Genomic DNA, 27,667 nt, shown 5'->3' on the forward strand with positions numbered 1-27,667 from the left:
TAACAGCTTGTGGCAAATCTTTGCACAAGGCTTTATTTGCATTTGGAGATTTCTTTATTTATTTATATATTTTTAAAGATTTTATTTATTTGCTTCTGGAGAGGGGAAGAGAGTAGAAAGAGAGAGAAACATCAAGGTGTGATAGATACGTCGATGGGTTGACTCTCGCACGCCCCCAGCTGGGGACCTGGCCCTGACCAGGAATCGAACCAGCGACCTTTCTGTTCGCCAACCAGCACTCAATCCACTGAGCCACACCCACCAGGGCCGCATTTGGAGATTTCTTTAAGAAGAATTTGTGAAAGTGCCAGGTCATAGGATGTGAATGTTTTTGAACTTGCAGATACCCATTGCTGAACAGCTGACAAAAGAACAATTCAGAGAAATTTCTAAATGAAATTATAGTGGGCCGGAGAGGGAGCAAAAGTGACAGGAATAATTAACCAATTAATTAGTATACTGGTTAACTAATTAACCAGTTCATCGCTGCGGGCCAGCTGACAAGAGACCGATGATATTCCCGAATGCTTTTTGGAGCTTTAAGTCAACCTGCAGGCGTCTACCAGCCCGCCAGGCCTCACAGGTGACACGGGAAGGAGCCTGCAGGCCTGGGGCCTGTAACCAATCAGAAAGAGCAAATGTCTCTTCCTTCCCCAGAATGTGCTCCCGTCCCAGAACTGACCCTGCTTCACCTTATCTGAGCCCCCTGATCTGTAGCCACTGTAAATTCTTCCCAGACACATTACATTTCTTCCCTAAAACGTAACATACAAGCATGCCATCAACTCCAGGATGGCGCACATGTTGGCTTCTCCACCAAACCAGCTGTTGGAGGTTTAGACCTCATGCTTCAGGACCCAGTCCCGTTCTGGCTGGAAATATGGCCCCAAAAACCCCTTCTTCAAAAAAAAAAAAAAGGTGTTCTGCTGTGGAAGCTTAGTTTTCTGTTGTTGTTTAACAAAGCTTTCTGAAATGCAGAATCAATGTCATTACCCACCAGGGCCTCACAACCAGCATTTCCTGAAGTCCTCCCAGCCTCTACCCATCCCTGGGGGTGTGTCAGGAGAAACTGTAACCTACCCTAACCTGTCTATGTAGCCTAGCAGGCAGTCTAGCATAAATTAACCTTGTTTTTAAATGCTCGCCCAAGAACACATGTATTGATTTTAAAGGGAGAGGGAGGGAGAGGGGCATCTATCGGTTGCCTCCCATATGCGCCCCCACTAAGGATCGAACCCGCGAACTTTTGGTGCACAGCATGACGCTCCACCCAACTGAGCCATCCAGCCAGGGCTAGATTAACCTCTGATGTAGCGTTTGTAATTTTGCCTTGATGAAACCCTAGAATCTCCCTAGAATTTATAAAGTTTGTGTACTGTGTATCTTGTAATTTGCTAAAAGTTTCACAGAAAGACCAAGAAAGACGTAATTAGCTAAAATTCCTCCCAGAACAACCGCAACCCCTGACGCTGAGGATTGCCAGAACGGCTTTTCAGGACCGGGACCAGGACCAGGATGTGTTGAAGGACTGGGGGTGACCAGCTGAAGTAGCTTGAAGGACCCTCTAGTCTCCTCCTCGTGGACTCTCCTCATTATGCCCTCATCACATAATACTAAAATCTCCACCCACGCGGGAGACCTTCCAGCGTTTTTGAACAGGCGATGTGAAGATAGCTGTTTCCTAACTGCGCATGCGCTGAAATGTCCTCACGTGAACCTGCGATGACGAAACCCACCTTGACATTTTTGCATGATTTCCCCCAATAAAGATGCATCAATGCTTTGTTCAGGGGCTCACATTCTGAGAGCAATCCCTGGCGTCTTCCTTGCTTGCTGGCTTCCAATAAAGATCTTTCTCATACAATCAACTTGGAGTTGTCTTTTGCCTGGTAACTGAGCATTTGGACTCAGTTTGGAACAGTAACGAAACCACTCAGGAACGCCCCCGCAGGGAGACCCTAGAGGGCTGGGGCAGGGGGCTGGGTGTGGGGGAGCCAGTCTGATGAAGCAAGGGGAACTCACCACAAGGTGCCAGCCAGGGCCCGAGGCCCCAGGGGAGGGCGAGCACTCCCCACCTTCCAGGTGAAGAGGGGTTCCCGGATCCAAGTACAGCACATCCACATATTGTGGGGAGGTAGGAAGCAGCAAGTTTCCAATGGTCTCGGGGAACCCCCCCCAAAATTCACCCAGAGCAGACTTCCCTCTTGAGAAATCCCTAGGCTGGAGGCTAATGAGAACTGGGGTTGGCCAGAAGGGACAGGGGCCTCCTCTCCTCTCCTCCCCACCTGTCACCCAGGGCAGTGGGGTCATCCCAGTCCCACCCCTTGCCCACTCTGAGACCACGTGCACACTGAACAGACTGTCTTCTGTGGCTGAGCTCTCTCCGAGGAAACCATGGGATTCCAAGTCTCTGTGGATTTACCACTCAAGTATCCTATACTCCGACACAGCCCCCTAACTCCCAGCACCTCCACGTGGGTCCCCAGTTCGGCCCTCCCAGCAGGGAAGCAAGACCACGCCCTTACCAGGTGTTACTCTGCAACCGCCCATCTTCCCACACCTCAGTTTTACAGCTGTACACCAGGAGGTTCAGCTCTGCAATCTTCTGTAGACATGTGAGACTGTTCAATCCCCTTGAACAAAGTCACTGCTCACCCATCCTGAGAGCCGGGGTTTCCAGTTTGGGGACTGGCTGAGAGTTGAACCGTCAGAAAAAAATGAGGGAAACATCAAAGAATTGCTAATGTTTAGTTTTGCAAAACTGGGACTTTAACAAAATATTAATTTGTTTCTTAAAACGAAGGATTTTAATACCAAAAGAGAGAAAATGAATGACCTGAGCTCTCCCTTCCCTACCCTACCCTGAGACCATTGGACTTCATGGCCCTAACCCACTGAAGTGCACTGAGGAGAGGTTTCCTGAGTTCCTCCAGGGGGGCCGTGGCTCAGAGGGGAAGAGAAAACAGAAGCAGAGAAGGTGGAAAGCCCCTAAGAGTTCGAGGGGATGGGGTGTGCTTTGGGGCACCTAGCAAGTAAGAGGGAAGTGGTCTTCACCGATAGTACTTGGAGAATGTGGCAGGCACCCTGCACCGGCAGCTGGGAGCGGTGCCACAGAGATCTGAGTGTGGGGCCCGAGTCTCTGCAAAAGCAGCAGATCTGCCCATCTGACTGGACCACGTGGGTTTTCCAATTTATACAAAAAAAAAAAAAAAAAAAAGCTTGCCAAGCCCAGAGAAGCAGAGGTACCTGCTGAAGGCCACACAGCAAGTTCCAGGTGAGTGGTTTTACCATGGAGTCCCCGAGTCTCCCGACCCCACGAATGCTCCCAGACTACTAGAAACAATCGTTGAGAAAGAGCATCTTCTGGGGATGGAGATTTCGGAAGGCACCAGAGGACACAAGACACATCACTCAGAACCCATTCCAGAATCAGCTGCACTGTGCCCCCTGCTCTCCAGCGTCGGTCCACTCAACCCCAACCAAAGACAGACAGCCCAGAAGCCTTTGCTTTCACATTTAATCAAAGGAAAAGAAAGAAAACCAATCAGAGAGAAAGCTCAGGAACTGGATGGCTGAGGGAGGGGAGAAGGGAAGGGCAACCGGGCTCAGACTGAGTGTGGACAGTGGGGGTCAGGGGCCTCATTGTCCTGAGGCCCCTCAAATATAAGTGTCCACAGTGGGAGGAGGAAGGACGGAGTCAGAGGTAACTTGGTGGGCACACACATCTGTTACCTGGAGTGGGGCTTATGCAGGGGAGGTAGCCCGCTGTTCAGAGAGGGGTGGACACAGGAGAGGGGCCCAGCCCTGCCCCCAGGCACCACTAGAGGTGATCGTGACAGAACAGCATCGACACTGGAGATTTACCCTAAAGGGCCACGTGCCAACTCCCCTGCCAGGTCCCCAGGTCCCCAGACCCCCATCTGTCAGTCAGAGGGCTTTAGAGGGTAACCGAGGGTGAGCGGAAGGCTGCAATACCATCCCCTTTGCTACCTCCCATCCAAAGCCCCCCAGATGAGGTGGGAACTGGCAAAGTGCATCATGGCCGCAGGCCTGCAGAACGCCCCATCTTCCTCCTGCTCCCAGTGCCCTCGGGTGAGGGTGAGGTGATGTAAGAGCTGAACTAAAGATAAAAAGAAGGCCGACTAAAGGGAAAAGAGGAATACAAAGATGACTGCCTAGTGGATGCAGAACTATGCAAATGAGACGGGGGCAGTCTTGACTTTGACGTCTCATTTGCATATCCCATGCAAATGCAATGAGATCCCTAATATAATAAATATATTTCTAACTTTGTAATAAATATTCTGTCTCTTCTCCCTCCCCTTCCCTAGGAAATGGGCACACAGTGGTTCGGGGGCCAGCGTGGGCTGACTCTGCAGCGAACACTGATCGGACATTCAGCAGGGCAGGAAAGCACAGGGACTGGGGTGGCCCCCTGCATGGAAAGGCCCACCCCAGGAAGGACCACAAGAAGGATGAGAGATGAGATGCCCAGAGAAGCTGAGGACAGCATTCTTTTCTTAAAAGGGATTCCCCTATTTTACACAATTGCCCTCCCCAAGGACCAGAGAGCGCCACTTAGGGTCAGGGGACAATAGGACAGCTGGAGGAGGACATGTGGGAGGGCCAAGGCTCTAGAATCTGCAAAAAGGGTCTCATAAGACATGGGAACTGATGGGGAACCCTGAAAAGGGGGCCCCAAAGAGTGACCTCGAAAGCTTCTCTCCAAAAGCCAAGCCTGTACACACACACCAGTGGCATAATCCCAGGCCAGGCACATCATGTGTGGGACATAAACTGCACGGAAACAGTCCAGATGGCAGCCCCTGGAATCGGGCAGCGAGGGGCCTGCCAGACCACCATGCTCCACACCCTGTGCTCACAAGCTCCCCTCTGCGCCCTTCCTCAGCCCCCGCAGCCAGCCCTGACGCTAGTGAACCACGCGGACCCGGCCAGAGCAAAGACCGAAATGGACAATGGTCATGGACAGGGAGCCCAGACGTGTCCTCACCCTGGGCCATAGAGAGCTCAGGGCTCTTCGGTCAGTAGCAGCAGGCCCCTGCTTGCAGGGCTCAGCCGCCACCCACCCTGACTGGGCTGGTCTGCTTACCGCTGCCGGCCTCGCCCTGCAGAGAGCAGAGCTGACCTGTCAGGGGCACGTCAGAGAAGTCTGTGGGGAGACTTCGGCAGTGAAAAGCTGTGGATGAGGGAAACTCAGGGCAGTGTCTACGAGTGGGACTCCGCCTCATTCTGCGGGGCCAGAGAGCTGCATTCTTCCCAGGCGGGGACAACTGGCTCGTGCTTTGGCTCCAGTAGCCTTCAGGATGGCACCAGGCTGGCCCCACTGCCCAGGCCTGCCTGGCTGCCAGGGGCCTTGCACTCCCCTAGGCACACAGAAAAAGCCCAAGTCCTGCTCCAAGGCCACAGGGATGAGGGGGGGAGGGGCTCAGGAGTGGGGTCGGTGTGGCCAGAGGAGAAAAGGTGACTGGAGAGAGGTGGCAGGGGCAGTGTACCTACTGATCACACTGTCCCAAAGCAGCTCTTCTCCTCTCTTGACACATTCCTGGGCATAGCTTGGCCCTCAGAGAGGAATATCTGGTGGCCGATGGGCATCAGGAGGGGGCAGCACCTGGGCACAGAGGTACCCCATGAACACCCACCTCCCTGGCAGTGCTCGCCTCTGTGCCGAAGCCAGACGTAGGGCCTGTTAGAAGCTGCTACCCAGGAAGCCAGAGTGCCAGGAGCTGGAGCTAAGGATCATGGCTGAGGGTCATGGTTGGGGAAGGGATGGATTCAGTTTCCTGGGTGACAACCCGGAGGGGACAAGGTCCAGTCGAGCAGGCTCAGTACACCCAGCTGACAGGCACCCACTGGGGCTCTGTTCGCAGCTTCTCCATGGCGGCCTGGAGCTCACGGAAGGTCTTCTCCAGGTTGCTGTTGACCAGGCTGAGGTCGAAGTAGTGCCCGTAGCCTCTCTGGATGCGGCTGCTCTCCTCCACCGTCCGTCTCAGGTCCGCCTCCTGCCGACACAAGGGGACCTCCTGCCGGTCAGCGTCCCCCACTGCCCCCCATCATCAGGGAGGTCTACAGCCTGCCCCACCTCGCCCCCACCCCAAAGCCCAGCCATGGTGGGTGCAGACTCCCTGGCCACATGTCTCAAGGTGGCTCTTCCACAACCATGGACAGGCAGGCAGGTAAAAGGAAGGAAGGAAATAGCCCGCAGTAAGCTCCGAACATGGCACTAACCTCGTTACAACCCACTTAAGCTCCACTGCAGCTCTGCAAAGCAGGACTAATTATCCCCATTTAACTGAGGTACAAAGAGTTCACACAGCTGGCCAGCGTCTACACAGCGTCTGCCTGACTCCAAAGCCAGTGCTCCCTCCAGTCTGACCAGGCTCGCATACCCAGGCAGCCTGAGAGGCACGCCCCCCACTAGGGCAACCCGCAAGTGCCTGAGGCAACCCCCGCCCCAGACCCAGCCCAAGCTGGTCAGGCAGGGGTGGGGAGGGAACTTGAACGCTGACTTAAATAAGCCCAGGCAGGAGCTCTGGCTGGTCCAGCTGTGTCATAGAAGCACCAGGCCCTGGGGTGGGGGGTGGGGGGCAAGCAGCAGAGGGGAGCCCAGTGCCAACAGCCTCTCCAAGGCCTGAGCAATGCTGGGATCTGGGCCCTGAGAGCTGCAGTATCAGATAAGGCCAGCAGAGGGACACCTGAGCTCAGAGCTCTGCAAACCCTATACTTCTTGGGGAAGGCTGCTCCAAGGGGTTCCTAGGAAGGAGGGGGTTGCCCTGGAGTCTTGCAACACCTAACTTGAAGCCTCTCCTCCCAGTGCTGCCACCTCCCTCATGCTAACTCATCCCTCTAGCAGCCTGCCAGCCTCTGTCTCCCTCTCTCCCTTCAACCTTTCCCCCAGCTGTAAACAGCCCTGACCCCACCTAGCGTGTCTCTGCCCACAGATCTCCCACTGGCTCTTTGGGCTTCCTTTGGTAGCCCTCTGTCCCCAAAGAGTAGACAGGGCATTGGGACTGACAGAAGCTCCTGAACCTCTGGCTAGCTGTCCCTGACTCTGTGAGAATCTGAGCCCTTCACTCCCTCGCTCAGACCCCCATTTCCACAGCTACACAGTGGGAACCTCAAGTCCTCCCTCACTGATACCACGGGTGGGTGACTCTCCCCTTCCCCAACACTCCCTTCTCCTCTTCATCAGCTCCGGCCTGGCCCCTCCCACCCCAGGCAGCCACCAGACCCCTCCCACTGCCCCTCAGAGCCCCTCACCGTGAGCTGCTTGGTAGACACTCCACTCTCCAGCGCAGCCCGGTTCATGGCCCGAAGGGTCTCAAAGTCGGGGGCCTCAATGAACACCACGTAAGGGACAAACTCAGCTGTCCTCAGCACCTTCACCGCCTGCAGGCAGAGAGAAGGGTCAAGGAGTATAGCCCCACTTACATCTGGGGTGATGGGGGTGGGGACAGGTACCCGGGGTTCTGGGACTTCAGTCACGGAGACAAATATTGGAGGAACAGCTGCCAAGTGCCTGGGGATGGGGTAACTGGAGGAGACTAGAGGAGTGGGGGCCTGGGGGGCTGAAAAAGAGGGTCTAGGGGGGCTTGGTCCCTAGCAGTAGTTGAGAGGTTACATAGGGGTGCTTGGGAGACACGTGCCTGGAAATACAGGGAGGAGTACTGAGGGAGTCAGAGCACCCAGAGGGGACACTGGGCAGGCTGGGGAAGAGCGGGCCGGACGGTACCTGGGGGTTGACATCCAGCACGCACACCTTGCCGGCAGCCACCACACCCCGGATGGAATCGATACGTGTGCCATAGAGGTTGCCCTCGTATTCACCATGTTCCAGGTAGCGCCCAGCACGGATGTCGGCCTCCATCTCTGCTCGGGACACAAAGCTGTAACCCTGGCCTTCCCGCTCCGAATCCTTGGGCCGCCGGGATGTGTCTACAGGGGAGGAGGGGCCGAATGAGCACAGCAGGGCGCTGTGCCTCAGACACACGTGCCACACAGGCCTGGGGGTCAGCCTGCCTTCCCTCACCCCACACGCGCCGCGCCCTCGCCCTCACCCCTGGCGCACACACCAGACTTTAGACATCGATTTCGGGAGGCACTGCGGAGGTCACTGCTCCAACCCAGGGCTCTCAGATGGGGCGGCTGCACAGCAAGGCCTAGCTGACCTGGGGTCAGCATTAAGCCTCCTGCCTCCAGGAAGCAGGAGCTTCTACCACCCCAACAGGTTCTGTCCCCAAGAACCCCTGTCTTTCACAGGCCACACACAGCTCCTTTTTCATATGGATGCCCAGCTGGGCGTTTAGCAAGTAAAACAAAAGAGGAGAGGCAGGGCCAGCTCAGCCTGCCTGCAATTCCCCCACCAACCCTCAGAGGGCGCTTGCCTCACACCCAAAAGTGCTACTTGAGGTAGTGCCCACGCATATGCCCATTCAGTGGATCAGAGCTGGCCCCCAGGGCATCCCAGGTTCCTGCTCCCCACCCAGCAGGGCCCAGCGCCCACTCACAGGGCACCGTGGTGCCATAGCGGTCTGGATCCCACATGATGAGCTTGTTCTTCAGGCTGCGCCGACCCACACCCTGAGCGCCAATCAGCACCAGGGTTTTCCGGCGGAATGGGGGCATGCGGGCCACCTCCTCATAAATGAGCAGCTCGTGGCGGTCAAACTCTGGACACAGGGAGATGGCACTGCTCATCGGGCCGCTCGTCAGGTGAAAGGGGTGGGGCTGGGTTCTCACGGGCCTGGGGCAGCAGGAAGGAACTGGGCAGGGCCTAGGGACAAGACTGGCAGCATCAGAACAAGGAGAGCTTAGGCACAGGTGAGGGCAGAGAGGGGACATGTCATGTGGGGGGGCAGGGGCGGGGCCTCCAACACCCACCTGCATTCTTGGTGGTCAAATACATCATCCGCTTCTTTTTCTTTCCTGAAAGGCTGCCGCATAGGGTCCCTGGCCATAGAGAGATGGGTGAGTAAGGCCAGGCTGGGATGCGGCCGATCCCAGATTGGGGGTGGGGGGCGGGGGTGTTATACCTGAGGTGGGTGTCAGCTCCAGGTCCCGCTTAACAAAGGCTTTCCGCTTCTCCTCCAGAAGCTGGCTCGGGATGAGCCCAGCACTGCCTCCTCCCACATGACATGCCTCGAATGGACATGGGCAAAGCTCTGCCTCAGCAAGAGGACACCTCCCCCACCCACCATACCTGGAGAGACTGCGTGGGCACCCAGGGCTCACCTGCCACCAGTTGGCATCATCCTGGTTTACAATCTGGAGTAAGTCCCCGGCGTTGAAGCACAGGCCCGCTTCCTTGCAGGGGATGAGGCTGTCTCGGGCCGGGTCATAGTCAAAGTGGCACTTCACAAATACCTGGACCAGACATCAGGGAAGAGTCAAGGGAAGGAGCAGGGCAAGGCTAGAGTGGGTGTGCCCTCTCCCACCCCCCACCCCACAGCCCCCATCCACCGTGGAGGGCAGTGTCCTACGGTCCACCCTCTGCCCCTCCCTCACTAAGGAGAGAGAGGCCCAGGCACTGCCCCTTTAAAGGTGTGATGCCCTCAGGCCTGCTTGGCCTGCCTCCCCATACCAGCCTCTCTTTGCATCTAGAACGAAAGGACTCAATCAGAGGAATGGGAATCTGCTCAGGCCTGGGGTCCTGGCCCCACCCACCGAGGAGGCAGGATCACTGGGTAAAGTAGGAAACCCTGACACCTGATGCGGGCACCCTCACCCCTCGGAGGAAGGGGCCCTGGCGAGACAATAGGAGAAGTGGACAAAGCAGCCAGACCTCCACAATCCAAAAACCAGGAGGCAGCTGCACAGGACACCCGGCAACCTGACCCTGCGCACCCACAGACGCGCAGGCATGCAGCTACAGATAATGCACTCAGGTGCCACAGGCCTTGAATGCACACACATCCCTTGAACTTGTGCATGAGCACCCAAGTCCAGGGCAAATGCGCATGTGCACAACAGCAGAAGCTGTAGGTGGGCTGGGTCACCTGCCACCCCACCCCCAGCTGCAGGCCCCACCTCCATCTTGCTTTTCAGTGCTGGTAGAAGAATCACTCCCACCCTGAAGCCTGTGACCCTGACAGCCAGCAGGTTCAGCTACCCCTTGGGCCTCGTGCTGGATGGGGACCTTGGTGGAAGGACTCACCTGGCGGGGCAGATGGGGCTCCTGGTAGCTGGGCAGGATCTTGAGGATGACGCTGCCACTGGCACTGCGCAGGAGCTCCTGCAGCGCACGGGGGTCGCTGCCCACTGGCTGCCCATTCACCTCTTTGATGATGTCGCCCACATGCAACAGGCCTTGCTGAGCCACCATGCCCCCATGCAGAATGCGCGCGATCACCAATTCGCCACCCTCCACGCGGAACGTCACTCCCTGAGGGGTGGGGGGGCACGTAAGAGGAGGCCCCAACCGCTCCACGTCAGAATCTTTGAATGGGATCCCCAGCACCCGGCTTTCCATGCCACGCTCCCACCCCGCCCTCACAGACTTCTCTTCCATCTCAGCCCGATTCTTCACTTACAGGAGCGCTAAAGGGGGAGAAGTGGGCAGAATGAAGAGGGTCTAGTACGCGTACGTACGCGGCTCAGATGCGCGCGTCTGCGGTCTCCTGGGTCCGCCCCGGGCTGGTCCCCGGGCAAAGCTGAACCCACCTTCGTCTTCAGCCCTTTCCAGACCGGATTTGACCCCTGCTGGTTACTCTCCCTCCCCCACTTCCATACACTACCCCAGGCCCTGCCCGGCATTCTCACCAGATGTTCTCCAGCGGTCTTGCGGATGCCCACCATGCGCACGGCGTCGGGAGGCACGGGCTGGTTGCTGAACGTGGGGTCCAGGCCAGGGCTGGGGGGTGGCGTCTCATAGGTCTTTGAGGCCACAGAGTCGTGGGTCTCCAGGAGAGACTGGGGAGGTGGTGGGAAGAGGAGGGACCATGGAGCAGTGCCCTGCGGTCCCTTCCCATCCCACCTCCGACTTCCTGCCAGGCCCTGGCCCCGTGTCCTGTCCCAGGTGCCACCCCAGCCGGGAGGAAACCTGGAAGTGGGGCTCCTGGAGGATGCGGGCCAGCTCCGCGGCCGTGCTGCTCTGCTCCGCCAGCTGCGCCAGGTCCCGCAGAATCTCCTGCACCAGCTCCAGGTTGTTGTCCCGTACTGCCTCCAGCTTGGTCTCCTCCAGCCTCTCATGGGCCTGGGGGGCGAGGGGAGGGGGGAGGCGGGGTCAGGTAAGACCTGATGCTTCCCCAGGGCCCACGTCCCAAACAGGGCCCCCCACCATCCCCCCAGGCATCTCACCACCCCCAAATCCTAATTTTAGATCCTTACCTAAAAGGTAGAATACTATGTACCCTCTTGAATACCTTGGGGGTTTTGTTTGTTTAATTGATTTAATTTATGATTTGGTTTTTAACTTACACCCTGGAAATCACTCTATGCTACCACGTGGAGATCTTCCTTTATTATTACTATTATTTTTTATTTTAATTACTGCATTTGACTTATTGTATGTTTGGAGTGCCATCATTTACTCAATCAATCAGTCTCCACAGGTACACAGGTTGTTCTAATGTTCTAATAATGTTTTACTGTTGTAAATAAAGCTGCAGTGAATAAATAACACAGGCATAGCTGTTCCGAACCTGTGGAGAAGACAGACCTTTCAGGTAAATACCCAGAATCCTTGCTGGGTCAAGCAGTAAATACACGCGTGGTTTTGACAAACTCCCCGCTGTGGAGCTTGGGCTGCTTTGGCCTCCCACGAGCACCGGGTGAGAGAGAGACTTTCCAGAAGCCTCGCCACCAGAGTTGTGCGGATGAGCAGTGAACTCTCAGCGGGGCTTCATCTGCACTCTGCTTACTGAGAGAAGTTGAGCATCCCTTCACATGTTCTGTGAAGGCCCATCTGTATGTCATTTTCTGTGAATTGTCTGTCCGTGTCTTCTGCCAATTTTTCTATCAGGGCTTCATTTGTTCTCTTTTCCCATTTTTTAAACGTGCTCTATGTTAGGAAGATATGCCCTTTCTCACTGATATCGCTTGCAAAAACTGTCCCCAATGGTCATTTGTCTGTTGGCTCTGCTTATGGTTTTTTGTCAGTGCAAAAAAATATACATATTTAATACAATGAAGTTCATTAATATTTTATGCATCTGAATTTTGAGGCATAGTTTTTTAAAAAGGCTTCCCCCCCACAGAGCCGTGTCTTCCTCTAGGACATTAGGGTTTACTGCTTCACATTGAGACCTCTGATCTGCTTGGAGTTCGTTCTGATGCACGGTGCGAGCTATGGATCTACTTCAGCGTCTTTCCAAACGACTCTCCGGGTGTCCCGCTACCATTTGTTAAAAACCCGTAAAGGGGGCTTGCAGGGCTGGGTGACAAAGGTAAAGGGATTAAAAAGTACGGATTGGCCATTACAAAACAGTCAAGGAGATGTAAGGCACGGCACAAGGAACACAGTGAACGCCAGTGTTACAACTGTGTGGTACCAGGGGGGACTGGAAATACCGGGGGGAGCACTGGGTAAAGTACATCGTTGTCTAACCACTATGCCGTACTCCTAAAACTAATACAAAATAATATTGAATGTAAACTGCAATTGAAAATAAAATGTTAAAAAATGCTTATGAAGCCCTGGCCAGTGTGGCTCAGTTGGTTGAAGCGTCATCCCATAGACCAAAGGGTCAGGAGTTCGATTCCCAGTCAGGGCACGTGCCTGGGTGGTAGATTCAGTCCCAGGTTGGGGCGTGTACAAGAGGCAGCCGAATGGTGTTTCTCTCTCACATCAATGTTTCTCTCCCTCTCTCTCTCCCTCTCTTCCCCTCACTCTGAAATCAATAAGCATGTCCTCAGGTGAAGATTTAAAAAATGCTTATGAACAAAAAATCCATAAGAAAATTATTGTTTGATTTTCTATGTGTGCTAATGGTAGTGTGATTACTTTTTAAGGACTCTTTATGTTTAGCTATACACACTGAAATACAGATAAAATTATATCTGAGATATGCCCCAGAATAATTCAGGAGAAAGGGAAGTAGGAGGAGATACAGATAAAACAAGATTGCTCATAAGTTGTTAAATGTTGAAGGGGGACAATAGATGATGGGGGTTCAGGAGACATTTTTTTAAATTTCCATAATAGGCTCCGGCTGGCGTGGCTCAGTGCACTGAGTGCCAGCTGCGAACCAAAGGGTTGCCGGTTCGACTCCCAGTTAGGGCACATGCCTGGGTTGCAGGCCAGATCCCCAGTAGGGGGTGCACAAGAGGCAACCACACATTAATGTTTCTCTTCCTCTCTTTCTCCTTCCCTTCCCCTCTCTGTAAAAATAAATAAATAAAATCTTTAAAAAAATTTTTTTTAATTTCCATAACTTGCAAGCTCAAGAGATAGGGAGATTTTAATAACACCTCATAAGGATACTCAGGATTTGGAGAGATGGACACAGTGCCATGCACACAGCAGATGCTCAGTAAAGGCTAGCTCCTCTCTGTCTTCTCTTCCCCAAACAGGCCAGGGCACCAGCATCCCACATGGGGAGGCATGTCGGCCCCACCATCACCTAAGCCACCTCCTCCCAGGTGGGCAGCACTCCAGACTGACTCCCACAGCCTGGCTGCGCAGAGCGCTCCTGCGGGAAAAACAGACAGCCAAAGGGGACACGGAGTAGCACTCCAAGCCATTGTGCCTTGATGCTCCTCAGAAGTCAGAGGGCAGGGACACGCCCGGGAAGCTTCCACTGAACCGGATGGGATACTCAGTCATCTAGCTCAGCTCAGCCCATGGAGCTCCCAGCTCTGCGTCTAGCTCAATGCTGGGGTCCGGAGCCCCAGGAACTGTGTTTTAAGAGTGAATGAAGGCATTCAGGCGGCAACGGTGTCACCACGGTGACCCTGGCTGGGCTCTTTCAGAATAAAGGAGCTAATGCTGGCCCAGGTGACAGGATGTGAGCATACACGTCACCCATTTTACCTTCGCATCTTCTGCTCCATTGGTGGGGAGGACAAGTTTCTCTAGGAGCCCTCACCTGGACACTCGGGAAGCCCAGGCATCTCCCAAGCCACTTACCTCCCATCTTTGACTTAATGACCCCTCCCCCAGGCTGATCCATTCCACCTCCTGAAGCTGGAATGGACATCTTACTACAGATACAAAACCTTAGCTCTCCAAACTCAATCTTCCTGGCCCCGAGGAAACTTTAAACATTTAGTCATTCCAATACAAAAGAAACACTATAGCAGGCTGATCTAAGCAGCTGATTGACCGGCACTGAGAACACCCAATCTGTTTCACAATTCGCAACATACTTTTCTGGGACTTTGGAGACTCAGGATTGGATTCATCATACCCTTGGCTCATGATATGTTCTCATCATTGGTTTGTACAGGACTTCCTTTTAGTTAGTTGGTATTAAACTAGATATTTTTGTAACAATATAACAAGGATCTAAGTACCCACCATTCAAACCATAAATGAGGATCTTGACACTATCTTACATCTAACCAGGTGTCCCATGCCCCCCACGCCATGCCGGCCCCCCACACACAGAAACCACCGCCCTGGGTCCCAGTGTTCCCCGTGCTCTGGCTTCCCATTTTACATAGTCTTATTGTATCTATGTGTTTTCTACATACTCCTAAAGTGACTATTGCTTGTGGTTATTTTTACCCTTAAAAAGGGGGAATTATGCTATAAATAACCTCTGGGGGTCAGATTTTCTTCACCTAACATTATTTAAATTAATAAAATTTCACTTAATATTAATTTTTTCACTTCATATATTTTTCAGATAACATTAAAATATCTCACTATTTTTCACCCACTATTATTTTGCTAAAATGTACTCTCCTTTTTCCTATAAAGAGACAACGTACAGGGTTGGTGAGGGGCGGTTGGCACATGTCCACGGAAGTGTGCGAGAACGTGTACATAGGAAGGCGGGGCCCTGGCTGCCGTGGCTCAGTGGGTTGAACACCAACCTGCAGACCAGAAGGTCGCTGGTGTGATTCCCTGTCAGGGCACAGGCCCGGTTTCAGGGGATGGGGCCGGGTCCCCATTCTCTGCCCCACCCCCACCCCACCCCCATCGATGTTTCCCTCCCTCTCTTTCTCCCTCCCTTCCTCTCTCTCTGAAAATAAATGACATCATAAAAAATAAGAGTAAATACCAGCAGTTTGAGCGCTTATGAGATTGCACCTAAGTGCAGCATGTCAATGTGACATTCTTTGCAGTTAATAAAGCTATAGTCACAATCATGGCCTGAGTGTCTTCTTCCACACAAACCGCTGAACACCTACCTACCTTTGCCCACCCACGGGTTTCACTTAATATTATCTTTCACGTAACGTTAGTTTGCTGTGATTCATTCCTTTCTCCATTCATCTTGACTGCTGCGTTATACTCCACTGTGTGAATACACCCCATTTCATTCAGTTCCTCCCTCTTGGGGAGGCATCTGGGTCATCTCAGGTCTTTGCCCTCGCGAACAACGCTGCTACGAACATTCTAGCCCGTGTCTCCTGGTGCGCACGTGGGAGAGTCTACCAGGAACGGAATCGCTGGGTCATGGGGTGCATGCACGTCCAATGATGAAGCATCACATTTGCAAAATAGTATCCCATTTAAACGTCACAGCAACCTGATGAGATTAGTCACATTTCAGGTCATTTTCCCAATAAGTATCTGGAACTTGGATAGGTACAATACATTCCTTAACTGCATACAACTCGGCATGTACACCAGGGACCCCAAAGTCCCCTGACTCTCTGAGCTCCCCCACAGCCATGGTGTCACTATCGGGCACCTATTTTTAGAAAGCATTTTCTTGGCACAGCACACAGTGAGGTATTAGAGGCACCAGGCTCCACAACCAGCAGAGTAGCTTTGAATTTCTATGGTAACCATTTGTTTAATTCTGCTCTGAAAATCACCTTCAGCACAGCAGGGGCTCAAGCTCACTATAGACCAGAAGCTCGGCCAAGTTCACAGCTAGTTAATGGTAGAGCCTGTACTTGAACCCAGATCCGCCAGCTAGTGATCTAGAACCATAACCAACTGCAAATGCAGAAATGCCACACTGCCGATTCTTTGAAGGCTTTCCCCTCTGCCCTCCCACTCCAACCTCTCTGATCTTGGCAGAAGACAGGGAGTTCTCATTGAAGCCTAGGCTCATAATTAAATCATTGAAAAACTGAAGGAAGTCCCAGAGATCAGTGTGCCAGAAGGTAATGTCGCTCACCCTTCAATCTGTATTTGACCCTATGGTTTGTGTTAGCCGGTGGGACATTACCAAATGTGACGCAAGCAGAGGCTTGAAAAGTGCGTGGGATTTGGAGCGTGCCCTCCTTTGCTGCTGAGCCTGCCATGCGAAGAAACCAGGGCCACCCTCCTAAAGGGTGAGAGGCCTCACATCCGAGATGCTGCAGCCAACCAGCTGAGACCACAGACCTGTGAGTGAGCCCATGCCAGAGCTCCCAGCCCCAACTCAGCAAGCCCCGACCCGAACGCGCCGCCCCAGCCAAGCCACAAAATCATGAGAAATAAATCATGATTGCTTTAGGCCACTGTGCATTTCGGTGGTTTGTCACACAGCAAAGGCTGACTGATACCCCGGAGTCCCCACCGCTGTAGCCTCTTGTCAGTCCGCTGGTCAGAGTCTCTCCGTGACCCACCCTGGGCTCTCCTTCTCCTAAGGCCCTTTGCCACCTCTCGCACCCTGGCCTCCCCACAGGGGCGGCATCCTCCCTGCGAGTGGCAGTCCAATGGCTGAGATGACATGATGACGCCTCTTTGTGGTTTCAAAGGCACCTCCACATCCGTGATCCCCCTACCTCTCCCCACCATATGACTCCGAGAGACCGGCTTCATTATCCCCACTTCTCAGAAACAGCTGAAGCCCAGAGCTGTCACGTAGACTAAAGTCACACAGCCAGCCAGCAAGTCCCCCGACTCTCAGTCCTGTGTTCTTTCTTCTTAATCACTTCATGTGGATCAGTTCATAGGCCCCCCAGCTGGCAGCTGTCCCTGCTGGTAACAGTTTGCCTGATTTTCTCAAGGCCACCTGCCTTGGATTCCTCACCTTAGCCTAGCCTGTTGTTGGAACACCTGCTGCTGGGCCCGAGTCAGCCTTCCCAGAGGCCAAGCACCTGCCAGCCGCCTGCTGTCTGTAGCTAACCCCCGGGATTTATCATCTCTCTGGCAGATTTGACTTCCCTCCTGAGCCTTTAACTCTCTGGGTTTGTCCCTCAGTCCCTGCCCCTCCCCGTCCCAGGTCTAACCAGCCTGGGCCCTCCCACACTGTCTACCACATCCGCAGAGAGGAGAGGCAAGCCCGTCTCCCTAAGGGCCAAGGGAGAAGGTTAACAGCTACCATACGTGGTTCTGCCTTGGCTCTGCTCCTGTGGGTTTCTGGGCCACTTCGCCAGCAGAACCACGTTTTCACAGCTGGATCGTGGATAAAAGTACTTTGTCTCTTAGCTTAGAAATATACTGCTGTAGACATAATCATTAAAACTGGTGATGAGGAGTAAGAAGTAGGTCCCATCAACCAAAGCAAGTCACATGGCCAAGCCCAGACTGAAGAGCGGAGATTACCTTGTGGGGCAAGAAGTGGCAAAGGTACGTTGCAAACGGTCACACCTGCAGGGACGGGGACTTGACTGAGCTCAGACAGGAGAAGGGCGTTCACTCACAGTCTGACACAGCGCCGTGGCAGCCCCTCCACTAGGCTGTACTGTGAGGGTCCAGGACCAGGACACTGCAGGGCTCAGGGAGGAGATGACAGACTTGGGCTTCATCCGGAGGAGAACCAACCACCTGGCGGTTCAGCGCCGCAGCCCTAGCGCTGTGCCCAGTGCTGGGTGAGTACACAACAGACCTTTGTTCACTAGAAGATGGACGACTGAGCGACTGAACGCCTGAGTAGATGACAGGGCAATCCATACAGTGACCGCACCCCTGGGCAGCTGTCGAATGGATTCGACAAAGCCACCAGAGATGGGTGCTACTGAGGGGACCATGCTTTGGAGGAGACTGGCTACGGGACCTTTGAACCCAGAGATTCTGTCATCTGAGTGACTCTCCTTATTTCATTAGCCATCTCGCTGTCGAAGCGATAGCTACAGTGACCCAGAGATGATGTGGTCGCATTAATCCAACTCTGAAATCAGCTTTGGGGGGTTACGGATGTTGAGGTTCAAAATGCACATATTCAGTTCCACCGCCAAGGGTCTGCCCTAGAGAAACTTTGGCGCATGCAGAAGCAGGCGGACGTGAGGACGTCCGCATCCTCATGCAGCACTGTCCCTAACACAGGCAAATCAGCAACAACGTACCCACCCTTGAGTGTGGGGACCAATAGATAAACACGCCGGGCCCCATCCAGAGTGGAGCTCCAGCACCACACGGTGAGTAAAATGAACCCATCTAGATCTATACGTATGTCAACAACTATACTACTCACGTGAACTAGAAACCTCAAAAACATAAGCAGATTACACTCTCAGTCTATTATATGAAGTTTAAAAACATATGACGAGGGCATACTGTTTACATCTAAACACATACATGGGCAAGATACGCAATTAAGGGGTACAGCATCATCAACTAACGTCATCAACTTCAAGTCAGTGGTAGTTACCTGTGCGGAGGGAAAGCAGCGGAAAGAAGGAAGAGGGGAGAGGCGTTACCTGTATTATACTTTCTATTTCTTAAAAAGAGAAGTAGCTAAAGCAAATATGGCAGATGGGCACTCAGAGATCTGCTCCGTTATTTCCCACACTTTTCTGTATTCAGTCATTCAACAAAGGTTCAGTGAGCACCTACTACATGCCAGGCACTGTTCTCAGCTCTCTGGACACAGCAGAGATCTCTAAAGAGACATCTCCATCCTTGTGAAGCGCACATTCTGTTTGAAATATGCACGATTCCATGTTTTTACTTCTAACGCATGAATACGCCAAGTGAAAAGCAACCTGCCTTTCTCCACCCTGCTCCAGCCTCATCCACCCTGCTCAGTGTTCTCTTCCCCAGGACCTCCCACTACGAACCCTGCCTCTCACACCTTCCACCTTCCCCACGAACAACCTCCCCAGGTCTTCACCATTCCGCAGAGCACAACATTTTACCAGGCTGTGACCCAGGGACCCAGCATGCCCTGCGGAAGTGCTCCCCTCATGTGGGGCCCGGTCCCCTTCCACACCCCATACCCGGGCCTGCCACCCTCCCACCCCTCTTCCCCATTATATCACCATCTCTGTCCCCACTGTTGCTGACTTCCTGGACCACCATTCACCATTCACTGAAGACCCTGGGACTGCTCCGTCTTCTCCTCTCTCCATCGTGCCTGCTGTAACCGTAGATTCCAATGCCTGTGTAGACCACCCACCCTGCACCCACGACCTCCACTCCTGGACCTCTTTAATATCCATGACCTCCTGTCTGCGGCACCCACCCACACCCCAGATGGTCAGGGTACCTTCCAGAACTGGCCTCCTTGGAAATCTTTCACCTGCCCCCTCCCTCTCTCTGGTCTGGCCTTCCTCTCTCTCAAGTGCCTACTGCATCTGCCCCTATCACTGTATCTGCCCCTAACTTTCTCTCTCTATTTATTTGAGGGAAAGGGAAGGAGAAAGAGAGGGAAAGAAACATCAATGTATGGTTGCTTCTCATGTGGCCCCCACTGGGGACCTGGCCTGCAACCCAGGCATGTGCCCTGACTGGGAATCGAACCCTTTGCCCAGTGACCCTTTGGTTCACAGGCCCATGCTCAATCCACTGAGCTACACTAGCCAGGGCAGAACTTTCTCTTTTAATGAGTCTTTTTCCCACCTGATGCCTGGCAGCTGACCTTGTAAAAACGTCTGCACAAAATGCCCAATGTCAGAGTGATAGGCAGGATGAACTCCAGACATTCCAGTACACAGGCATGCTCACCCCCCTGGCAGTCACCAAAAGGCATCCACAGAGATATGTCCCCACAGTCACCAGCCAAGCCTGGGCCAGCCCCCTTACCTAGAATCACTCAGATTCATCATCTGGGCATGGATGTGCATGCACAGCCCCCTCCAGGGGTCTCCCGTGCCACTTGCCCCATTCCCGGGGCCCTGTGTGGCTAACACCCCACCCCCCAGTGTGCCTCCCAGATGCCCTTGTACCTGCCTCCCGAGAGCACTATACCTTAGCCAGGGATCTTACTATGGGACTTTCCATAATGCCCCGAAGGAAGATCAGGTCCAGTTCTGCGGCCCCTGTGGCATTGGGGAGGGATCCCAAGTTGTCCAAGACTTGCTGCATGGCTGGGGGGAAGGGACAGGCAGTGAGACACACACAGGTGACAGCTGGGCACAAAAGGCCAACACACACCACAGCAGCTCCATCCCTCGCACCCCGCGTCCCACAGAAGACAGCCCCTACCCAGCAGCTCTTCCCTCCCTGCCAGGCATGGGGATTCCTGGGGCAGAGGCCCCAGCAGGGGGCTTCCTTGGCCTATTCATAGGCCCTAGGTAATGCCAGCCTGGGCAGGTGGGAGTCTCCAGGCAGCAGGAAGTAGACTCTAAAGAGAAAGGGAAGCAGGCATCAGGTTCCAGGTTCCACCCTGAACCAGAGAACCACAGGCTCCTCACACAACCTCTGGATGAACTGAAGCCCCAGGACTCGGCCGCCTGTGCCTGAAGCTCTCAGGAATGACAGGCAGTGCTGGAGCAAGTCCCTGAGAGCAGGTCTAGAATCAAGCAGACAGGCATGCAGGAAGCCGGGGCCTGTATTGCCTCCAGTACAAGCTGTGCCACCAACTCAAGTCACTGTCCCTCACTGGCCTTAGCCTTTCCCTCCTGTATAAGGGGTGGGTTGGATTAGATGGTGTCTACAGGCCCTTCAATTTTGACAATGATCTATAATCATCGAGAAACTAATATAGATGATAGGAAGCCAAAGCTGAGGCCCAGAACTTTGGCCGAGCTGGGAAGAGAGGGACCAGCCTGGAGCCTGGGATGGCTGCGGGCACCCAGCGGCAGAAGTCAGACCGAGTCAGCCTGAGACAGGACATAAGCAAGGACATGAGAACACCTGAGGCTGGGCCCCAGCAGTGGCTGCCGAGACCTGAGGCAGGTGTCATAATCACCCACCAGCAGAGGAGCGAGCTCCCAGCTGCGGGAGGTTCTGGGGGAGGAAAGGAGAGGCACAGTGTGCCCAGCTGGGGGCAGAGATGGGCAGGGGGTATCATTAATCTGCCACCCTGCCACCTACGCTAACATCTGCTTAACAGCTCCCAAGCCATGGAGGAGGAGGGGTGGATACAGTTGCTGGCACCGCTTAGGGCTCTTGTCAGCGCCCCCTCCTCCAGGAAGGAATGGGGATGGGGAGGAGGAGGCGCTGAAACTGGAGCTGACAGACATGGTTCAGGGACTCGGACTCCCCCCTGCCCCCCTGTCACCCCACCTTTTCCAGAAACAACATCCTAGCCTGTCCCCCAGACCCTTCCTTCCCAGGCCTGGGGTTGGCATTGGTCAGAGACCTGCAAGGCCCTTAGTGGGCTCAGAAAGAGCCCAGGGCATGAACCCTTCCCACTCTGCAGGGTATCTGGGGTCCACCTTCCCCAGCTACCCTCACACACTGACTCCCCAGCCTGCCAGCCAGGAGGAAGGACGGAGCCAGGGGACTTGGCGCCCTCTGCCTAGGACAGCTCTCCGGACGGGCCGTGCTGCCAGGCCCGTAGGCTCCCCGAAGCCCGTGCCTAGGGCGCACTCTCCAGATGCCCCAAACCCTGCAGGGCCAGCTTTCCCCTCAGCCTCCGACCCCGTCTTTCCCTACCTTCCCTCCGGAGGTCCGCTTCCTCAGAGGAGACCACGGATATGCCCTCCAAGGAAGCCCCGCTACCTGGGCTGCCCGCCATGGCTGCTCCCCATCCCCGGCCGGCGGCTCAGGGAGTAAGAAACCAACCTCTCCGGCTTCGGACAGCCTTCCGAGCCAGAAGCTGGAGCCCTGGAGGAGGCGGGACTCGGGCAGCGCCCTCTGCAGGATTAGCCAATAGCAAGGCTCAGTCGCCCTGACCGCCATCCTGATTGGCCAAAGGCGGGGGCGGTGGGAAAGAAAGAGTCCGAGTCCTACCGCCGGCAGGATCCACCCCCCACACCCCCGGGTTTGGTACCAGCCAGTGGGAGTGGGGAGGAGGCGGCCGAGAGAGAGGTGGGGGTGGTTACGCATGCTGCCCCTCCGGATCCAGGGCGATGCTCAGAGACCCTGCCGTCACAGCCCAGCTGCAGGAAACCCACGGGGGTGGGGACTTTGTCCCACCTTGTCCCCGCCCTCTCTTCTGAAAGTCTGTCCTCTCATTCACGCCCACGCCACCCCCGTGCCCTCCGACCTTTACTCTACGTCCCATCTCTAGTACCAGTGTCATTTACAATGACCCCTTCAGGATCAAAGGAAGACCCCGAGAACGCCTCTCTGTCCTTCACCTGGAGCAGTGGCTGGGAAGGGTACCTCAAGCCCTCGGGACCCCGCATCTCAGCTGCAGCTTCTCCCCTCCCCCATCTCCCATTTTATTTATCTCCTCCCTTTAGGTAAGAGGTGACCTCAGGGTAGGCAAGTCAGGCATCTTAGAATTGGGGAAGGGAACAGGTAAAGGAGCATTCTTGCAACAGGGGCAAACAAGGGTAGGCAGGAAGGAGAGGCACGGCAGTTACGCCAGCCCAGTGCCTCCATTACTCTCAAACCCTGTACCCTTGAGACCACACCAGGCACCACTCCTGCCACCAAACAGCAATTCCCTGAGGAGTGGCACCAGGTTGCCATGACAACAGGAGGGATTACACACCAGGACATTAACCCTGGGATGCAAGAGAGATTTAAAGGGACAGCTCCACCTGAAAGCAGCCTACATCCCCCTTGGATTCAAAGAAAGGAGCGAGTCAGGTACCGACGAGAGAGGGCAAGGCTGCACACCTAGACACTCCAGGGGCAAGTTCTCTCAGCTCTCAGCCCATGCCATCACCCACATGTCTCTCAGCCCAACCCCAGCCTTCAGGGAAAGGGCCCCTCTACCTTACTAGAGTTGGGGTGTCTCTGCAAAAATACACCCATACCACCCCCACCCCCCTACAATGAAAATGATCCATGGGGAAGGCTGGGGGAAGGACCATGTAGAGCCCAAGGCTGGGATCCCCTGGAAGGAATAGGCAAGGGGAGGGGTGAATCTGGCCTCAGAGGCAGGTGCCAAGAGGTCTCAGGCCTGTAGGAAGTGTAATGGCCACCAAATGAGAAGGGACAGAAACACCACGAGCCAATCCAGCCCTGGGCAAGCACAGAGGGTTGCCTGAAGGAAGGGCTGAGACTCACAGCCTTTGAATCTCACATCACCTTTGTGCAGAAGAGGAAACAAGCTCCGAGAGGTTAAAACACTTGCTCCTGTTCTTCCTTTACTTTCGAGAAGGCAGAAGCAGCTCAGGGAAGCAGGAGCCCCAAGAGTTCTCAGAGGAATTAGGTCCCACAGCCACACCCCTGGGCTCTACTCCCTTCCCTGTCCCCCACCTCAGCCCCACTAGGCCTCCATCCAGTGGCCTTCAGCGAGGAAGCCAAATTGCTTGGCCTTTTCCTCTCTCTACACCCCTGCCAGGCACTATTAATGGGTTTACTGGGCAGTCCCAGATTGAGAGGCCTTTAATCACAGGCTCAGGGTTGGGCTTAATTAACCCCTAAGCAGCTTACAGTGGGGCTCAGGCAGGCAGCAGCAGGGGGCCCAGGAGACCCAGTAGGCTGGACAAGACTGAACCCTCCAAGGCTGCAGAAGCTAGGGGACGTTGGTATCGTCCCTCCACTGCATGAAGAAGAGGCCTTTCCTGGGGGACCATGGTGTCACTGTTTAGGCTCTGGTCCATTCTCAGCAGCCTTCACTCTTCCGGTTTAGTTTCTCAGAGAGGAGGAACAGTCATTTTAACCAAATGTGGAGGCCTGGAACATCTTGCAGAGACAGCAAGGCGCTGCATGGGAGGGAGGGATCTAGGCCATGGGAAAGGCAGGCAAATCACAGCAAAATCCGAGCAGTTTACAGTTGTTAGGGCCTTTAGCCTCTAGCACAGGTAATTTCATCTGCTGGGTCCCTAAATGCACTTCAAGGGTCCATGAACCCCAGAGGAGCATACAGGTTTTGTGCAGAGAAGCACTGGTCTGTGAGGAGCACCCCAGGACCAACAAAAGTTAGGAACACCAATCTTGTCCCCTCACCTCATCTTACAAATGGGGAAACCTAGGTCCCTAAAGAGAAGTGATTGGCTCAAGGTCACAGGTTAAGGAGGTAATAACTCAGAGCACAGCATAAGAGTCGCGATTGTCCCTACTGGTAACTCTTACTGAGTTACCAGCCTCTTTACAGAAGCGGAGACAAGGCTCTCTCCGAGGTCAAGCAGCTTGCTCCTGAGGCTTCCTAGGTTGTGTCTGGGTGGTCATTCCCCTGCCCTACACCCTCCTACACAACCAAGTTGAGGCTTCCTGGCTGGTCTGGCATTCTCCACACACAGCTTCCTGTGCCCCAGTGCATACCCCCATCTCTAGCACGTGCTGGTCTACTCCACCGTCTGGTGGGCACCGCATCATGGATTGTTCATCCCTGGGATGGGCTACTGTTGCCCTCCACCCTAGCCATCCTCTAAAGCCCAGCTCGTAGGGGCCACTTTCTCACCAGCCAGGCCCCATGCCATTGTCCCCCAGCAATAACGAGTGTGCATTATCTCTGGAGCAGGCATAGCCCTGCCCTGTACAGAGGTGAGTCCTGCTGTGTCTCCAGCCCCACCCTGAGGCAGGTGCCTGAACGAATGGCTGGGTGGCTGCGGGGAGTAGCTGTGTGTTTACAGACACCTCTGGGAGTGCTGGACTGCTGCTCCCCATTCTGCCTGTTACCCTCTGAACCACTGATATCAACGGACATCCTCCCCCCCTTCTTACCAGTCTCGGAGTTGGTGGCAGCGACCGGCATGGTGAGGCTGGCGAGGGCTCTGAAATGTCTCTCCTGGAGGAGGGGGAAAAGGAGGATGAGAAGGTGAAAGGGGAAAGCAATGGGAAAAGAACTAGGAAGGGCCTCTCCCTTGGGATCAGACTGCAAGGCAGGAAAGAAGACGTTGCCCAGAAACTGGTGAGCCCGCCGCCTGGGGAGGCGATCGAGAGGTATTTCATGCCCATTTCTTCAAGGAGGAGGAGGCAGAGGATCAGAGAGAGTACTTGATTTGCCCAAGGTCACAAAGCTAATACAGACGGCTGCAACGAAAATCCAGTTTTATGACTCTTAACAAAAAGTTAAGTGTTTCTGCCTGCCATCTGTCCTTTTTTTTTTTCTTTTTTAGAGGGGTTGGATAAGAGTACAGAATTTCAGTCAAAAGCAAGGAAGACGGGTGTTCCCAGACTGTAAGCCCTGTGAAGTCAAGAACCACCCCTGTTTCATTGGCCTGTGGACCCGAGGCCTAGCACAACGCAGGCAGATGCTCCACAAACGTCTGTCAGTCTGTCTGACAGAAATGATGTCATAACTCCCCAAGGCTTCTCTGGGTCCCTCTTCCCCCTTTTTCCCCTTCTTAGCCCAGAGCTGGGACGAGGAGAGCAGGGGGCTCTGGGCAGAACCGGGTATGAAGTTCACAGCCCCAGTTCCCATCCCAGGATCCCCCAAGCTGGTGCTGGCTCTCCCATTCTTCAGGAAAGGGGGTGGGAGGGGTTGGGGCCAACCCCCCCACCCATCCTCCCTTTGCCTTCCTGGGCAAATGCTGCAGAAGAAAACCCTAATTCCTGGTTGCCATGACAACAAGAGGCAGAGGCTCACAGCAGGGGTGGGGGAGTGGAGGGCAATAGCTGGCAGTGTCCACTTTAGGACTGAATGCATGCTGGGCCCAGGGCGTAGGGGAGCCACAACTTCACCTCCCTCCCCCAAAAGGGATTCTTCCCAGAGGGACCACCACCTGATTTTAATGAAATCCTCTCTACTCCCATTCCCCTCCCGGGCCTGACTGGCTCACCTGAGCTCAGATGACAGAAATTACACAGATGGCAGGATGACTCCCCTTCCTCCTGGACCTGCCCCTGAAGGTGTGAAAGAAAGCAGCTTTCAGAAAGAGGAACGCCTCTGGTGAGACTAGCACCCAGGCTGGGAGACATGCCAGCCAGTGGCCCTGGTGCCAACCCCTGCTGTCCCTATTTCTGGAGAGCGAAGAGGGATCCCTTCCTTCCCCATCCCGGGTCCTAACAGCTTGCAACCTGGAGCCTTCTCTCTGGCAACGTTCTCCCTGATGAGGGTACTGACCTAGAGGACTCCAGACGTCCACCTGCCCTAGAGGGTGGAGAGTGGGAAGAGGCAGGGGGAACCCTGTCCCCAGAAGTCTCGCCCAGCCTGCCTGGGTTTTTCTCCCAGAGGAGTCGGTTCCCACGGCAGCAGCTAGCTCTGCCCCACCCCCACCCAAGCCTCTGAGAGGGCGGGGTCCGGTGGTGCCCACAAGAGCACAGCAGTGCCAGGCAAGCCAGGCTGGCTCAGGGCCAGGGCCGGGACCCAGGCATCTGGGAACTCTCACCGCGGCTTCCAAAGCCTTGGACCCCTCTCGCCCCTACCTCCAGATCGTCCACGTGACTCAGGGTCGGCGGCGATGGGGACCAGGGATGAAAAGGAGAGGTTTTCTCCCACCTCCCATCCACCCCTCCATCAATACAGATACAAAGAGACGTGGAAGAGAAAGGTCTGACAAAGGCGCTTGGAAAACCGACTGGTCGCAGGGAGGGGGAGACAGCCTGAGGGACGGGGTTCTGACTGCGCGCAGTGACACTCAGAGCGCCCGGCCCCAAGAGCCCAGCCCTAACACGCTGGGCGCTAGGACCTGGGGGCAGGGGGGCGTGTTGCGAGCCATCAAAGAAGGCCCTTTGCTCGCGCGCCCGCGGGAGACCGAGGGATGAGGTCACTGACTGGCTGTACCCCGCCCCGGTCTTCACTCGGCCCCCCGTAGTTGACCTAACTTTCTGACCCTGGATCCCCGTTCCTGACACCGGTCCCCTCTCACGTCTCCCGGCCCTAACCCTGGCCCCTGACCCTGAACCAGCCCACCACAGCCTGCGAGGAGGGAGAAGGAGCGCGCCCCAGGACCCACTCCCAGGGCAGACTGAGGCGTTAGCCTCCCGAGAGAATCGGGGAGCCATAGGGTCCCGTGCAACCACTGTTTCGTGCCTCCACCCGCCGGAAGTGCTAACAGCGCATTTCTTACGTAATGCCGGGCTCCGAAGTACCCCGAATCTGCACAGCCCCCCGACCCCGCACAGCTCACCAGCTCGGCGCCCGCTGTCACTTTGGAGCCTTTACCGCAGGGGCGGGGGCCAGCATCACCGGCAGTGGGCTTCGGTCCTCCCTGGGAGCACCGAGAAGGGGGGTGAGGGGGTGGGAGGTGAAGAAGGAGGAGACGGGCCTGGGGGAAGGGGCCCGGGGAGATTGAATCCAAAGAATAGGACCCCAAGTGCCGTGCCTGGACGTAGAGGACACAGGGACCCTGAGGTGGGTGATGGCCCGGGGGTCGGGGGTCGCCTACCTGCGTGCAGGGGAGCCCCTAGCTCTCGCGGCTCCAGTGCAGCCCAGCGCTCAGCGTTTATTGCTTGTCAATCGCGTTACCCGGCTCTTAAAGCGGCGAGGCCTCCTCT

At 55.0% G+C, this 27,667-nt stretch overlaps 1 protein-coding gene across 5 annotated transcripts; it reads right to left on the reverse strand.

The window, feature by feature from the left end:
• Positions 1–11: 11 nt before the first annotated feature.
• MPP2 (MAGUK p55 scaffold protein 2) lies at positions 12–27,667 on the reverse strand. 5 transcript variants are annotated; one of them, XM_053910915.1, is made up of 14 exons: positions 27,559–27,667; positions 26,011–26,074; positions 24,953–25,016; positions 20,210–20,310; positions 11,057–11,209; positions 10,777–10,926; positions 10,172–10,399; positions 9,250–9,381; positions 9,051–9,156; positions 8,899–8,967; positions 8,526–8,687; positions 7,751–7,953; positions 7,279–7,407; positions 12–6,020 (listed from the first exon to the last, which is right to left on the reverse strand). In XM_053910915.1, the coding sequence occupies exons 3-14, from the start codon at positions 24,981–24,983 to the stop codon at positions 5,844–5,846; spliced, it is 1,641 nt and encodes a 546-aa protein (XP_053766890.1). In that variant the 5' UTR covers positions 24,984–25,016; positions 26,011–26,074; positions 27,559–27,667; the 3' UTR covers positions 12–5,843. The 5 variants fall into 5 exon arrangements, with proteins under 5 accessions (XP_053766890.1, XP_053766888.1, XP_053766889.1 ...); XM_053910913.2 differs by having other exon boundaries at positions 20,192–20,310; XM_053910914.1 differs by lacking the exon at positions 26,011–26,074 and having other exon boundaries at positions 20,192–20,310; positions 27,559–27,615.

The sequence above is a fragment of the Desmodus rotundus genome, chromosome 9, assembly GCF_022682495.2.
Source record: "Desmodus rotundus isolate HL8 chromosome 9, HLdesRot8A.1, whole genome shotgun sequence".
Classification (NCBI taxonomy): Eukaryota; Metazoa; Chordata; class Mammalia; order Chiroptera; family Phyllostomidae; genus Desmodus; species Desmodus rotundus.